This window comes from Ascaphus truei, chromosome 18 (genome assembly GCF_040206685.1).
Source record: "Ascaphus truei isolate aAscTru1 chromosome 18, aAscTru1.hap1, whole genome shotgun sequence".
NCBI lineage: Eukaryota > Metazoa > Chordata > Amphibia > Anura > Ascaphidae > Ascaphus > Ascaphus truei.
In genome coordinates this window covers 35,370,839-35,386,649 of record NC_134500.1, presented here as the reverse complement: position 1 = coordinate 35,386,649, position 15,811 = coordinate 35,370,839, and the positions used below count along the sequence as shown (strand labels likewise).

General features: G+C 61.9%; 1 protein-coding gene across 1 annotated transcript in view; it reads right to left on the bottom strand.

Annotated features, from left to right (window-relative positions):
- The window catches only part of HERC1 (HECT and RLD domain containing E3 ubiquitin protein ligase family member 1), a 248,039-nt gene that overhangs the window by 205,492 nt on the left and 26,736 nt on the right, over positions 1–15,811 (bottom strand). Inside the window, 7 exon segments of the mRNA XM_075576093.1 lie at positions 7,503–7,646; positions 7,837–7,933; positions 10,166–10,183; positions 10,185–10,469; positions 10,471–10,485; positions 10,711–10,906; positions 11,800–11,914. Of these exon segments, the coding sequence (XP_075432208.1) occupies positions 7,503–7,646; positions 7,837–7,933; positions 10,166–10,183; positions 10,185–10,469; positions 10,471–10,485; positions 10,711–10,906; positions 11,800–11,914 (870 nt within the window).

Below are 15,811 nucleotides of genomic sequence, written 5' to 3'. Positions count from 1 at the left end.
GGATGTGGGAGGAGAGGGGGGGCTATGGGAGGAGAGGGGGGCTGTGGGAGGAGAGGGGGGCTGTGGGAGGAGAGGGGGGCTGTGGGAGGAGAGGGGAGCTGTGGAAGGAGAGGGGGGCTGTGGAGGAGAGGGGGGCTGTGGGAGGAGAGGGGGGCTGTGGGAGGAGAGGGGGCTGTGGGAGGAGAGGGGGCTGTGGGAGGAGAGGGGGGCTGTGGGAGGAGAGGGGGGCTGTGGGAGGAGAGGGGGGCTGTGGGAGGAGAGGGGGGCTGTGGGAGGAGAGGGGGGCTGTGGGAGGAGAGGGGGCTGTGGGAGGAGAGGGGGGCTGTGGGAGGAGAGGGGGGCTGTGGGAGGAGAGGGGGGCTGTGGGAGGAGAGGGGGGCTGTGGGAGGAGAGGGGGGCTGTGGGAGGAGAGGGGGGTGTAGGAGGAGAGGGGGGCTGTGGGAGGAGAGGGGGCTGTGGGAGGAGAGGGGGCTGTGGGCAGAGAGGGGGCTGTGGGCAGAGAGGGGGCTGTGGGAGGAGAGGGGGGCTGTGGGAGGAGAGGGGGGCTGTGGAGGAGAGGGGGCTGTGGGAAGAGAGGGGGCTGTGGGAGGAGAGGGGGGCTGTGGGAGGAGAGGGGGGCTGTGGGAGGAGAGGGGGGCTGTGGGAGGAGAGGGGGGCTGTGGGAGGAGAGGGGGGCTGTGGGAGGAGAGGGGGGCTGTGGGAGGAGAGGGGGGCTGTGGGAGGAGAGGGGGGCTGTGGGAGGAGAGGGGGGTGTAGGAGGAGAGGGGGCTGTGGGAGGAGAGGGGGGCTGTGGGAGGAGAGGGGGCTGTGGGCAGAGAGGGGGCTGTGGGCAGAGAGGGGGCTGTGGGAGGAGAGGGGGGCTGTGGGAGGAGAGGGGGGCTGTGGGAGGAGAGGGGGCTGTGGGAAGAGAGGGGGCTGTGGGAGGAGAGGGGGGCTGTGGGAGGAGAGGGGGGCTGTGGGAGGAGAGGGGGGCTGTGGGAGGAGAGGGGGGCTGTGGGAGGAGAGGGGGTTGTGGGAGGAGAGGGGGGGGTGGGAGGAGAGGTGGGGTGGGAGGAGAGGGGGGGGTGGGAGGAGAGGGGGGGTGGGAGGAGAGGGGGGCTGTGGGAGGAGAGGGGGGGAGCTGTGGGAGGAGAAGTGGGGAGCTGTGGGAGGAGAGGTGGGGAGCTGTGGGAGGAGAGGGGGGGAGCTGTGGGAGGAGAGGGGGGCTGTGGGAGGAGAGGGGGGATGTGGGAGGAGAGGGGGGGTGTGTGGGAGGAGAGGGGGTGTGGGAGGAGAGGGGGGTGTGGGAGGAGAGGGGGGGATGTGGGAGGAGAGGGGGGGATGTGGGAGGAGAGGGGGGGATGTGGGAGGAGAGGGGGTGTGGGAGGACAGGGGGGGTGTGGGAGGAGAGGGGGGGGGGTGTGGGAGGAGAGGGGGGATGTGGGAGGAGAGGGGGGATGTGGGAGGAGAGGGGGGATGTGGGAGGAGAGGGGGGATGTGGGAGGAGAGGGGGGCTGTGGGAGGAGAGGGGGTATGTGGGAGGAGAGGGGGGGTGTGGGAGGAGAGGGGGGTGTGGGAGGAGAGGGGGGGATGTGGGAGGAGAGGGGGGGATGTGGGAGGAGAGGGGGTGTGGGAGGAGAGGGGGGGTGTGGGAGGAGAGGGGGGATGTGGGAGGAGAGGGGGGATGTGGGAGGAGAGGGGGGATGTGGGAGGAGAGGGGGTATGTGGGAGGAGAGAGGGTATGTGGGAGGAGAGGGGGTATGTGGGAGGAGAGGGGGTTGTGGGAGGAGAGGGGGGGTGGGAGGAGAGGTGGGGTGGGAGGAGAGGGAGGGGTGGGAGGAGAGGGGGGGTGGGAGGAGAGGGGGGCTGTGGGAGGAGAGGGGGGGAGCTGTGGGAGGAGAAGTGGGGAGCTGTGGGAGGAGAGGTGGGGAGCTGTGGGAGGAGAGGGGGGGAGCTGTGGGAGGAGAGGGGGGCTGTGGGAGGAGAGGGGGGATGTGGGAGGAGAGGGGGGGATGTGGGAGGAGAGGGGGTGTGGGAGGAGAGGGGGCTGTGGGAGGAGAGGGGGGGTGTGGGAGGAGAGGGGGGGATGTGGGAGGAGAGGGGGGGGATGTGGGAGGAGAGGGGGGGATGTGGGAGGAGAGGGGGTTGTGGGAGGACAGGGGGGGTGTGGGAGGAGAGGGGGGGGTGTGGGAGGAGAGGGGGGATGTGGGAGGAGAGGGGGGATGTGGGAGGAGAGGGGGGCTGTGGGAGGAGAGGGGGTATGTGGGAGGAGAGGGGGGGTGTGGGAGGAGAGGGGGGGTGTGGGAGGAGAGGGGGCTGTGGGAAGAGAGGGGGCTGTGGGAGGAGAGGGGGGCTGTGGGAGGAGATGGGGGCTGTGGGAGGAGAGGGGGCTGTGGGAGGAGAGGGGGCTGTGGGAGGAGAGGGGGTGTGGGAGGAGAGGGGGGCTGTGGGAGGAGAGGGGGCTGTGGGAGGAGAGGGGGGTGTAGGAGGAGAGGGGGCTGTGGGAGGAGAGGGGGGCTGTGGGAGGAGAGGGGGGCTGTGGGAGGAGAGGGGGGCTGTGGGAGGAGAGGGGGGCTGTGGGAGGAGAGGGGGCTGTGGGAGGAGAGGGGGGTGTAGGAGGAGAGGGGGCTGTGGGAGGAGAGGGGGGCTGTGGGAGGAGAGGGGGATGTAGGAAGAGAGGGGGCTGTGGGAGGAGAGGGGGGTGTATGAGGAGAGGGGGCTGTGGGAGGAGAGGGGGCTGTGGGAGGAGAGGGGGGCTGTGGGAAGAGAGGGGGGCTGTGGGAGGAGAGGGGGCTGTGGGAAGAGAGGGGGCTGTGGGAGGAGAGGGGGGCTGTGGGAGGAGAGGGGGGCTGTGGGAGGAGGGGGCTGTGGGAAGAGAGGGGGCTGTGGGAGGAGAGGGGGGCTGTGGGAGGAGAGGGGGGCTGTGGGAGGAGAGGGGGCTGTGGGAGGAGAGGGGTGCTGTGGGAGGAGAGGGGGGCTGTGGGAGGAGAGGGGGTTGTGGGAGGAGAGGGGGGGTGGGAGGAGAGGTGGGGTGGGAGGAGAGGGAGGGGTGGGAGGAGAGGGGGGGTGGGAGGAGAGGGGGGCTGTGGGAGGAGAGGGGGGGAGCTGTGGGAGGAGAAGTGGGGAGCTGTGGGAGGAGAGGTGGGGAGCTGTGGGAGGAGAGGGGGGGAGCTGTGGGAGGAGAGGGGGGCTGTGGGAGGAGAGGGGGGATGTGGGAGGAGAGGGGGGGCTGTGGGAGGAGAGGGGGGATGTGGGAGGAGAGGGGGGGATGTGGGAGGAGAGGGGGTGTGGGAGGAGAGGGGGGGATGTGGGAGGAGAGGGGGGGATGTGGGAGGAGAGGGGGGGGATGTGGGAGGAGAGGGGGTTGTGGGAGGACAGGGGGGGGGTGGGAGGAGAGGGGGGGGTGTGGGAGGAGAGGGGGGATGTGGGAGGAGAGGGGGGATGTGGGAGGAGAGGGGGGATGTGGGAGGAGAGGGGGGCTGTGGGAGGAGAGGGGGTGTGTGGGAGGAGAGGGGGGGTGTGGGAGGAGAGGGGGGGTGTGGGAGGAGAGGGGTGTGTGGGAGGAGAGGGGGGTGTGTGGGAGGAGAGGGGGGGATGTGGGAGGAGAGGGGGGGATGTGGGAGGAGAGGGGGTGTGGGAGGAGAGGGGGGGTGTGGGAGGAGAGGGGGATGTGGGAGGAGAGGGGGATGTGGGAGGAGAGGGGGTATGTGGGAGGAGAGGGGGTATGTGGGAGGAGAGGGGGGGTGTGGGAGGAGAGGGGGGATGTGGGAGGAGAGGGGGGCTGTGGGAGGAGAGGGGGCTGTGGGAGGAGAGGGGGGGGTGTGGGAGGAAAGGGGGGATGTGGGAGGAGAGGGGGGATGTGGGAGGAGAGGGGGGATGTGGGAGGAGAGGGGGGCTGTGGGAGGAGAGGGGGTATGTGGGAGGAGAGGGGGGGTGTGGGAGGAGAGGGGGGGTGTGGGAGGAGAGGGGGGTGTGGGAGGAGAGGGGGGGATGTGGGAGGAGAGGGGGGGATGTGGGAGGAGAGGGGGTGTGGGAGGAGAGGGGGGTGTGGGAGGAGAGGGGGGATGTGGGAGGAGAGGGGGGATGTGGGAGGAGAGGGGGTATGTGGGAGGAGAGGGTGTATGTGGGAGGAGAGGGTGTATGTGGGAGGAGAGGGGGGGTGTGGGAGGAGAGGGGGGATGTGGGAGGAGAGGGGGGCTGTGGGAGGAGAGGGGGCTGTGGGAGGAGAGGGGGGTGTAGGAGGAGAGGGGGCTGTGGAGGAGAGGGGGGCTGTGGGAGGAGAGGGGGGTGTAGGAAGAGAGGGGGCTGTGGGAGGAGAGGGGGGTGTATGAGGAGAGGGGGCTGTGGGAGGAGAGGGGGCTGTGGGAGGAGAGGGGGGCTGTGGAGGAGAGGGGGGCTGTGGGAGGAGAGGGGGCTGTGGGAAGAGAGGGGGCTGTGGGAGGAGAGGGGGGCTGTGGGAGGAGAGGGGGGCTGTGGGAGGAGAGGGGGGCTGTGGGAGGAGGGGGCTGTGGGAAGAGAGGGGGCTGTGGGAGGAGAGGGGGGCTGTGGGAGGAGAGGGGGGCTGTGGGAGGAGAGGGGGGCTGTGGGAGGAGAGGGGGCTGTGGGAGGAGAGGGGTGCTGTGGGAGGAGAGGGGGGCTGTGGGAGGAGAGGGGGTTGTGGGAGGAGAGGGGGGGTGGGAGGAGAGGTGGGGTGGGAGGAGAGGGAGGGGTGGGAGGAGAGGGGGGGTGGGAGGAGAGGGGGGCTGTGGGAGGAGAGGGGGGGAGCTGTGGGAGGAGAAGTGGGGAGCTGTGGGAGGAGAGGTGGGGAGCTGTGGGAGGAGAGGGGGGGAGCTGTGGGAGGAGAGGGGGGCTGTGGGAGGAGAGGGGGGATGTGGGAGGAGAGGGGGGGATGTGGGAGGAGAGGGGGTGTGGGAGGAGAGGGGGCTGTGGGAGGAGAGGGGGGGTGTGGGAGGAGAGGGGGGGATGTGGGAGGAGAGGGGGGGATGTGGGAGGAGAGGGGGGGATGTGGGAGGAGAGGGGGTTGTGGGAGGACAGGGGGTGTGTGGGAGGAGAGGGGGGGGTGTGGGAGGAGAGGGGGGATGTGGGAGGAGAGGGGGGATGTGGGAGGAGAGGGGGGATGTGGGAGGAGAGGGGGGCTGTGGGAGGAGAGGGGGTATGTGGGAGGAGAGGGGGGGTGTGGGAGGAGAGGGGGGGTGTGGGAGGAGAGGGGTGTGTGGGAGGAGAGGGGGGTGTGTGGGAGGAGAGGGGGGGATGTGGGAGGAGAGGGGGGGATGTGGGAGGAGAGGGGGTGTGGGAGGAGAGGGGGGGTGTGGGAGGAGAGGGGGGATGTGGGAGGAGAGGGGGATGTGGGAGGAGAGGGGGTATGTGGGAGGAGAGGGGGTATGTGGGAGGAGAGGGGGGGTGTGGGAGGAGAGGGGGGATGTGGGAGGAGAGGGGGGCTGTGGGAGGAGAGGGGGGCTGTGGGAGGAGAGGGGGGGGTGTGGGAGGAGAGGGGGGATGTGGGAGGAGAGGGGGATGTGGGAGGAGAGGGGGGATGTGGGAGGAGAGGGGGGCTGTGGGAGGAGAGGGGGTATGTGGGAGGAGAGGGGGGGTGTGGGAGGAGAGGGGGGGTGTGGGAGGAGAGGGGGGTGTGGGAGGAGAGGGGGGGATGTGGGAGGAGAGGGGGGGATGTGGGAGGAGAGGGGGTGTGGGAGGAGAGGGGGGTGTGGGAGGAGAGGGGGGATGTGGGAGGAGAGGGGGGATGTGGGAGGAGAGGGGGGATGTGGGAGGAGAGGGGGTATGTGGGAGGAGAGGGTGTATGTGGGAGGAGAGGGTGTATGTGGGAGGAGAGGGGGGGTGTGGGAGGAGAGGGGGGATGTGGGAGGAGAGGGGGGATGTGGGAGGAGAGGGGGGCTGTGGGAGGAGAGGGGGGTGTAGGAGGAGAGGGGGCTGTGGGAGGAGAGGGGGGCTGTGGGAGGAGAGGGGGTGTAGGAGGAGAGGGGGTGTAGGAGGAGAGGGGGCTGTGGGAGGAGAGGGGGGTGTAGGAGGAGAGGGGGGTGTAGGAGGAGAGGGGGCTGTGGGAGGAGAGGGGGGCTGTGGGAGGAGAGGGGGGCTGTGGGAGGAGAGGGGGCTGTGGGAAGAGAGGGGGCTGTGGGAGGAGAGGGGGGCTGTGGGAGGAGAGGGGGGCTGTGGGAGGAGAGGGGGCTGTGGGAGGAGAGGGGGCTGTGGGAGGAGAGGGGGGTGTGGGAGGAGAGGGGGGCTGTGGGAGGAGAGGGGGCTGTGGGAGGAGAGGGGGGTGTAGGAGGAGAGGGGGCTGTGGGAGGAGAGGGGGGCTGTGGGAGGAGAGGGGGGCTGTGGGAGGAGAGGGGGCTGTGGGAGGAGAGGGGGGTGTAGGAGGAGAGGGGGCTGTGGGAGGAGAGGGGGGCTGTGGGAGGAGAGGGGGGTGTAGGAAGAGAGGGGGCTGTGGGAGGAGAGGGGGGTGTAGGAGGAGAGGGGGCTGTGGGAGGAGAGGGGGGCTGTGGGAGGAGAGGGGGGCTGTGGGAGGAGAGGGGGCTGTGGGAAGAGAGGGGGCTGTGGGAGGAGAGGGGGGCTGTGGGAGGAGAGGGGGGCTGTGGGAGGAGAGGGGGCTGTGGGAAGAGAGGGGGGCTGTGGGAGGAGAGGGGGGCTGTGGGAGGAGAGGGGGTATGTGGGAGGAGAGGGGGTATGTGGGAGGAGAGGGGGTATGTGGGAGGAGAGGGGGGGTGTGGGAGGAGAGGGGGGATGTGGGAGGAGAGGGGGGATGTGGGAGGAGAGGGGGGCTGTGGGAGGAGAGGGGGCTGTGGGAGGAGAGGGGGGTGTAGGAGGAGAGGGGGCTGTGGGAGGAGAGGGGGGCTGTGGGAGGAGAGGGGGGCTGTGGGAGGAGAGGGGGCTGTGGGAGGAGAGGGGGGTGTAGGAGGAGAGGGGGCTGTGGGAGGAGAGGGGGGCTGTGGGAGGAGAGGGGGGTGTAGGAAGAGAGGGGGCTGTGGGAGGAGAGGGGGGTGTAGGAGGAGAGGGGGCTGTGGGAGGAGAGGGGGGCTGTGGGAGGAGAGGGGGGCTGTGGGAGGAGAGGGGGCTGTGGGAAGAGAGGGGGCTGTGGGAGGAGAGGGGGGCTGTGGGAGGAGAGGGGGGCTGTGGGAGGAGAGGGGGCTGTGGGAAGAGAGGGGGGCTGTGGGAGGAGAGGGGGGCTGTGGGAGGAGAGGGGGTATGTGGGAGGAGAGGGGGTATGTGGGAGGAGAGGGGGTATGTGGGAGGAGAGGGGGGGTGTGGGAGGAGAGGGGGGATGTGGGAGGAGAGGGGGGATGTGGGAGGAGAGGGGGGCTGTGGGAGGAGAGGGGGCTGTGGGAGGAGAGGGGGGATGTGGGAGGAGAGGGGGGATGTGGGAGGAGAGGGGGGCTGTGGGAGGAGAGGGGGCTGTGGGAGGAGAGGGGGGCTGTGGGAGAAGAGGGGGGCTGTGGGAGGAGAGGGGGGTGTAGGAGGAGAGGGGGCTGTGGGAGGAGAAGGGGAGGGAGATGGATTTGCTCACACACCGTTATCCCCTCCTCCGAAAGACCAGACGGTCCTCCCATCCTTGGACAGGGCGATGGTGTGGGAGCTGCCGCAGGACACCTCCCCCACGTTGCTGATATCTTTCACCAGCGTCGGGATGTTCCGGCTGTTACTGTCCCCGTGGCCTGGGAGGAAAGGAGGATTCTGGATTAGATCGTAAGCTCTTTGGGGGAGCCGTTAATGGCCTCTGTAAAATGCCAGGAATGGGCAGTAAGGTGCCATGGCAGCCATTTAGTAAATATGGCCCTATAGTGCTCGGAAAATCAGAGCAGGAAAGTCTCTATAAATCCAGGCGGCACGGAGAGGGATATTTACCAAGTCTTCCAAAATCTCCCTCTCCCCAAGTGTACAGCTCCCCGTCTTCTGTCACCGCCGCGCTGTGTCTGTAACCAGCCGACACACACACAACAACCTGGGAGGGGAGAGACAGACGGGGGGGAGAGAGACGGGGGAGAGACAGACGGGGGGGAGAGAGAGACGGGGGGGAGAGAGAGAGACGGGGGGAGAGAGAGACGGGGGAGAGAGAGACGGGGGAGAGAGAGACGGGGGAGAGACGGGGGGGAGAGAGACGGGGGGGAGAGAGACGGGGGGGAGAGAGACGGGGGGGAGAGAGACGGGGGGGAGACAGAGAGACAGGGGAGAGACAGAGAGACGGGGGGAGAGAGAGACGGGGGGAGAGAGAGACGGGGGGAGAGAGAGACGGGGGGACGGGGGGAGAGAGAGAGACGGGGGGGAGAGAGACGGGGGGAGAGAGACAGACGGGGTAGAGAGAGAGACGGGGGTAGAGAGAGAGACGGGGGTAGAGAGAGAGACGGGGGTAGAGAGAGAGACGGGGGGGAGAGAGACGGGGGTAGAGAGAGAGACGGGGGTAGAGAGAGAGACGGGGGTAGAGAGAGAGACGGGGTGGAGAGAGAGACGGGGGGAGAGAGAGAGACGGGGGGGAGAGAGAGAGACAGGGGGAGAGATAGGGGGGAGAGAAAGACGGGGCAGAGAGAGAGACGGGGCAGAGAGAGAGACGGGGGTAGAGAGAGAGACGGGGAGAGAGAGAGAGACGGGGGAGAGAGAGAGAGACGGGGGAGAGAGAGAGAGACGGGGGAGAGAGAGAGAGACGGGGGAGAGAGAGAGAGACGGGGGAGAGAGAGAGAGACGGGGGAGAGAGAGAGAGACGGGGGAGAGAGAGAGAGACGGGGAGAGAAAGAGAGACAGGGAGGGAGAGAGAGACGGGGGGGAGAGAGAGACGGGGGAGAGAGAGAGACGGGGGAGAGAGAGAGACGGGGGAGAGAGAGACGGGGGAGAGAGAGACGGGGGAGAGAGAGACGGGGAGAGAGAGACGGGGGAGAGAGAGACGGGGGAGAAAGAGACGGGGAGAGAGAGACGGGGAGAGAGAGACGGGGGAGAGAGAGACGGGGAGAGAGAGACGGGGAGAGAGAGACGGGGGAGAGAGAGACGGGGGAGAGAGAGACGGGGGAGAGAGAGACGGGGGAGAGAGAGACGGGGGAGAGAGAGACGGGGGAGAGAAAGACGGGGGAGAGAAAGACGGGGAGAGAAAGACGGGGAGAGAAAGACGGGGAGAGAAAGACGGGGGAGAGAAAGACGGGGGAGAGAAAGACGGGGGAGAGAAAGACGGGGGAGAGAAAGACGGCGAGAGAGAGACGGGGAGAGAAAGACGGGGGAGAGAAAGACGGGGGAGAGATGGCGGGAGAGAGACGGGGAAGAGGGAGGGTAAGAGAGCGAGACAGGGGGAGAGAGAGGGAGGGGTGGAAGAGAATGACAGGGAACAGAGAGACAGAGGGGAGAGGGGGAGAAAGAGACAGGAAGGGGAGAGAGGGGGAGAGAGAGATGTGATAAGTGCAGTATAGCAGCGACAGAATATTTAAGCCAGTGATTCCCAACAGGGGAATCGTGGACGTGTCTCGAAGGGCCTCGCCCAAAACAACTCCGTACTGGCGTCTCCCAGGCAGCATAGTGAGGTGCTGAGCCCGTGTGGGGACTGCGCACTTAGTAAGGCCCCAAACTGCACCTTAACATGGGTTTAATCGCTAGCGCTTACAGCAATTGCTTCCAAAGTCGCTGTCCAGAATGCTTTGCATCAACAGCAGCAAGGCATTGTGGGTCGTGACTTTGTAAGCTCTCGCAGTGAGTGACAGCTATACCCCCCCTGCGGCCTGCACACAACGAGGGGCAGTTTGGGGGATTATTCAGGGTGTGTTTCCCCCCACGAGCTCAGGACACTATATACTGCCTGGGGATCGGTCACACAGTTTGGGGGATCATTAAGCGTGTGTTCCCCCCACGAGCTTGGGACCTTATACAGCCTGATATCGGTCACACAGGTTTGTTAGCGATGGTCTGAGTAGGCGATAATATTTATTAATTAGGGGTTCAGGGGAACAAATATTTTCTAGCAGGGGGGATCACAGTGTAATTAAGGTTGGGAATCGCTGTACTAAGCAGACTTAAATAATCAGTAAGGCGTCTTCCTGCACCACAAGGTGTCCTAGAACACTAAATGGTATCACAACCTGTGACATGCCTACACCTCCAAATACCAACAAACCGACACCTCCCTACAATGCAGCCCATGAGGGGTTACCCATGTAGCCCACCAGGGGTAAACCCTTACATCCCGCCAGGGGTTACCCACCTTCCCTTGCAGTGTCCCCCTGGATGAGTTTGGGATACTTCTGCGTGGAGCTATTCCCGTGTCCCAGTTTCCCGTAATCGCCGTCCCCCCAGCTGAAGACCTCTCCCTCGGTGGTGAAGGCCAGCGTATGCCCGTCGGAGCCCTTGGAGGAGGACACCTTCTTGATGGAGCGGTGTGGCTCGAAGGGGGGGTCTAGCTTCTTCAGCGTAGACTGGTTGTTGGAGTCGCCCAACCCCAGCCTCCCGTAGCTGCCTTTGCCGCAGGCTCTCACCGAGCCGTCCGTGGAGATGACAAATGTGCAATAACTGCCCGGCTTCGATCTACGCGGGGAGGAGGAGAGGGGTTGAGAGGCGGATGTCCATTAGCGAAGAAAGTACGGACTGCACAGAATTGGTCCCATGTGGTGGTAGGTCCTGTTGGCCAACAGAAGGTCCTGTTGGTCAACAGTAGGTCCTGTTGGCCAACAGTTGGTCTTGTTTGCCAACAGTTGGTCTTGTTGGCCAACAGTCCGGGTCACGAAACATACAGTCCGGCGAGAAACTTACTGTTTGGGCGTCGGAGAAGCAGGGGGCCAGCTTGGGCTGTAGGATCTTCTCCTGGGTCCCCTCTACTAGCTGGTGGCTGCTGTTGCTGCCCCACACGTACACCTCGCAGGTCTCTGACACAACGGGAGTGTCCCCGGTCTGTATGCTATCCGGGCTGGCGCAGGTTCGAGAATAGTCCGAGGCCATCTGGGCAAACCTGAGGAGTGACACGGGAAGGCGTAAGGAAACAGAACACATTTAGTTATTGGGTACCATAAATATGGCCACCGCGCTGGATCCTGCTGGTCTTCAACCAACCGTCACACTGTGTTGCAGGCCTTTCCGGCAGCAAATGGAATATTCGGGAACGCAGCAGAGATACACAAAGGTGCAATAAGTCTGCTGTTTAAACGTAATTAACGTGCAGTGAGAGGGGTGTAAAACACATTGAAGGCCAATCGATTGCCAGCTCTGCGGACATAAAAGGGTTACATTGTTTCCCAGGGCCCAGGGAATTAAGGGGGGCGGCTCAGCACAATAAGACATACACTGGGAGATAGAGAGTGGCAAAGATAAAGGGAAAGGGAGAGAGAGTCGGGGGTGAGAGAAAGAGAGACAGTCAGGGTGAGAGAAAGAGAGAGAAAGGGTCAGAGAGAGAAAGGGTCAGAGAGAGAAAGGGTCAGAGAGAGAAAGGGTCAGAGAGAGAAAGGGTCAGAGAGAGAGAGGGTCAGAGAGACAGAGGGTCAGAGAGACAGAGGGTCAGAGAGACAGAGGGTCAGAGAGACAGAGGGTCAGAGAGACAGAGGGTCAGAGAGACAGAGGGTCAGAGAGACAGAGGGTCAGAGAGACAGAGGGTCAGAGAGACAGAGGGTCAGAGATACAGAGAGCAATCGTCCAACATCAACAACTCAAATAATATATTCCACCAGTTCTTCACACGGATTCTTTTTAATGAGATCTTTTGGGGGCACCGTCCACCACACCTTGTCCATCCTGCTTCGTGGGCTAAATACTAAATGGAGAGCCCCAAAGGCAAAACGGTTTGTTTTAAGGGTGCCCAGATTAAAAAGATTGGCGACCACTTGGTCACGCACGACAACAGTGGGAAACGTTCATCAGATGCCTCCTACCTCCTCAAACAGACAGAGCGCCGCCTCGTACAGCGAGCAGAGGCCGTCGGATGTCCGGGTTGGCTCTCTCCACTGGCTCCGATCAGCCGATGAACCTGCAGGGAAAGCATGGAAGACGAGGCGTGTGTGAGCACCGAGAGGAAGGCCGCACACGCAGTCCCGTTAACTCACAATACGTGTGTATTTATGACACCGCACCGTGAGCGACATCAGGCTCACTTAGACTTCTACTCATCCTGTTGTGTTTGCAATTGGTGCCGCTGACACAATTAGGAGAACATGATGACACACACATTTACTTTTCTACCCCTGACCTTACACCTGCTATACAGACCAACGTTTCTGAATGTCTCTCTGCTATATCATCCTGGATGGCCCTCCACCGACTTAAACACAACATGACAAAAACAGAACTCCTCATACTTCCTCCCAAACCTGGCCCTACTACCTCCTTCCACATTGCTATTGGAAATACGATCATTCACCCAGTAGCCCAAGCACGCTGCCTAGGGGTCACACTCGACTCCTCTCTCACATTCTCCTCTCACATTCAAAATGTATCTAAAACCTGTCTCTTTTTCCTCCGCAATATTACCAAGATACGCCCTTTCCTCTGTTGCTCGACTGCTAAAACTCTGACTCAGGCCCTCATTCTCTCCCGTCTCTATTACTGTAACCTCCTGCTGTCCGGCCTTCCTGCCTCTCACCTGTCTCCCCTACAATCTATCCTAAACAGTGCTGCAAGAATCACTCTACTCTTTCCTAGATCTGTCTCAGCGTCTCCCCTCCTGAAATCCCTCTCTTGGCTTCCGATCAAATTCCGCATCTCACACTCAATTCTCTTCCTCACTTTTAAAGCTTTACACTCTTCTGCCCCTCCTTAAATAACAGCCCTAATTTCTCGCTATGCACCATCCCGACTCTTGCGTTCTTCTCAAGGATGTCTGCTCTCTACCCCCTTTGTATCTAAAGCCCTCTCCTGCCTTAAACCTCTCTCACTGACTGCCCCACACTTCTGGAATGCCCTTCCCCTCAATACCCGACTAGCACCCTCTCTATCCACCTTTAAGACCCACCTCCTTCAAGAAGCATATGAGTAGCTCTGCAGCTAATACTATGCACCTGATACATAAAGCTTGGCCCCCTGCAGACGCACTTACCAGAACGCCCTCCTTCTGTCTCTGTACATTCTTCCTACCTACTAATTAGATTGTAAGCTCTTCGGAGCAGGGACTCCTCTTCCTAAATGTTAATTTTGACGTCTGAAGCACTTATTCCCATGATCTGTTATTTGTATTATTTGTTACTTATACGATTGCCACGTGTATTACTGCTGTGAAGCGCTGTGTACATTAATGGCGCTGTATAAATAAAGACATACATAATGAAAACAGAGGAGACAAATGTTAGGAAACATGCTATTTTGCTAGTTCCTGGGATATCTACTATGTTTCCATCAGGTGAAACAATATGGCCCGCCAAATCTCATGTGACCCGCTGGCTAGTAGGAGGCCAGTCGTCAGTTAAGGCTAAATTTTGGTCAACACCGGTGGCCATGTTGGATTATCCAGGAAGTACACAACAAAATGATTATCTTGGGAGCCATGGGGTTCATGAAGCTGAAACTAATGGGGTTCAGATCCAGAGGACCCCCTGCTTCCACTAATATAAACTAATCAAGTTCTTATTTTGCTGGGACTGCGGCTTCCATTTTGTTTATTGAAGCATAAATGGTTTGTTGTTATAATAGGGGAGTTTCAACTACAATGAAAGGAAACGATATTCTTTCAAATTAAATTAAATCTACTATATATCGTGGAAAGCTGTTTCTGTTCGCTGCATTTGGACGCCTCTTAAGATATCGGAACCACATTTTACACGATGGTTCCTAAGATCAAAGAGCAGATTTTTTGGATACAATTGAACGCCGTTTGTACCAAGATGGCGCACTGAACCTTTCAAAACTGCACCAATTTTAACCAAATTCGGCAGGACTGTAAGTAGCTGGACTGAATTGAGAAAATGCATGTTTGACACTTTGTTGGATACTCCAGAGTGGGAACTGGAAAACGTTTGTATCCTAAACCCCCTACCCATAAAACCTTAACCTCTTACCCTAATCCCCTACCCAGAAAACCTTAACCCCTTACCCTAAAATGCCTATCCTTAACCCCTAACCGCTAAAACCCCTCAAATGAAAACGTATCTTATTGGTGGAAAGTCCGATTTCCGCGAAGCAGCAACAGGTATTTTCCAAACCGCATGACAACATGCATGCTGCAACATACACCGGCCAGAGTATGACCACGGATTTCCAACTGCGTTTACTGCTTAAAGCTGCAGTTCCCTTTTTATACAAGTGGGGTGTAAGGGGGTCCCCCAGAGCTGAACCCCGCTCATTTCAATTCCAGGGGCTCCCCTATTCCGGAGATACCAGGAAAGGTGAAGCCAGTTACTTCCTGGTATTTAAAGATCCCGAGTTACAGGGGCCAATAGAAAGCCTGCGACAGATGGTGGCGGCCATTTTGTTTCCCCTGCAGGGGATGCAACTGGCTGCACTTTTGCTAGGTAGGTATCTCAGGAACCAAGATGTCCCTGCTGGCAGCGAAAGGGTCATCCCCCCTCGGTGCCGCTGTGTATAGTCTCAGACGCTCTGGCGCCGAATGGGTTAATCGCAATAGCCCAAAACATGAAATGATTGCGATATTGATTAAGTGAGAAGGGGGAAAGAGAGAAAGAAGGGGGAAAGAGAGAGAAGGGGGAAAGAGAGAGCGAAGGGGGGAGAGAGAGAGAGAGAGCGAAGGTCGGAGAGAGAGAGAGGAGAGAGAGGGGGAGAGAGAGGGGGAGGGGAGAGTGGGGAGGGGAAGGAGAGTGAGAGAGAGAGGAGAGAGAGAGTGGGGAGGAGAGAGTGAGGGGAAGAGAGTGGGAGGGGAAGAGAGTGGGAGGGGAAGAGAGAGGGAGGAGAGAGAGAGGGGAGGAGAGAGGGGAGGGGAGAGGAGAGAGGGGAGGGGAGTGGGAGGGGAAGAGAGTGGGAGGGGAAGAGAGTGGGAGGGGAAGAGAGAGGGAGGAGAGAGAGAGGGGAGGGGAGGAGAGAGGGGAGGGGAGGAGAGAGGAGGGGGGGAGAGAGGAGGGGGGGGGAGAGAGGAGGGGGGAGAGAGAGGAGGGGGGGAGAGAGAGAGGAGGGGGGAGAGAGAGAGGAGGGGGAGAGAGAGAGGAGGGGGAGGAGAGAGAGGAGGGAGGGGAGAGAGAGAGGAGGGGGAGAGAGAGAGGAGGGGGAGAGAGAGAGGAGGGGAGAGAGAGAGAGAGAAGGGGGAGAGAGAGAAGGGGGAGAGAGAGAAGGGGGAGAGAGAGAAGGGGTGTGGGAAGAGATAGAAGGGATGGAAGAGAGAGAAGGGATGGGAAGACAGAGAGAGAGTGAAGGGGGAGAGAGAGAGAGAATGGGGAAAGAGAGAAAGAAGGGGGAAAGAGAGAGAAGGGGGAAAGAGAGAGCGAAGGGGGGAGAGAGAGAGAGAGAGCGAAGGTCGGAGAGAGAGAGAGAGAAGGAGAGAGAGAGGGGGGGAGAGAGAGGGGGAGGGGAGAGTGGGGAGGAGAGAGTGAGGGGAAGAGAGTGGGAGGGGAAGAGAGTGGGAGGGGAAGAGAGAGGGAGGGGAAGAGAGAGGGAGGGGAGGAGAGAGGGGAGGAGAGAGGGGAGGGGAGGGGTGGAGAGAGGAGGGGAGGAGAGAGGAGGGGGGAGAGAGAGGAGGGGGGAAGAGAGAGAGAGGGAGACAGAGAGGGAGCGAAGGGGGGAGAGAGAGAGAGAGGAGAGAGAGAGAGAGAGAGAGAGAGAGAGAGAGAGAGAGAGAGAGAGAGAGAGAGAGAGAGGGAGACAGAGAGGGAGCGAAGGGATGAGAGAGAGAGAGAGAGAGAGAGAGAGAGAGAGAGAGAGAGCGAGGGGAGAGAGAGAGAGAGAGAGAGCGAGGAGGGGTAGAGAGAGAGAGAAGGGGGGAGAGAGA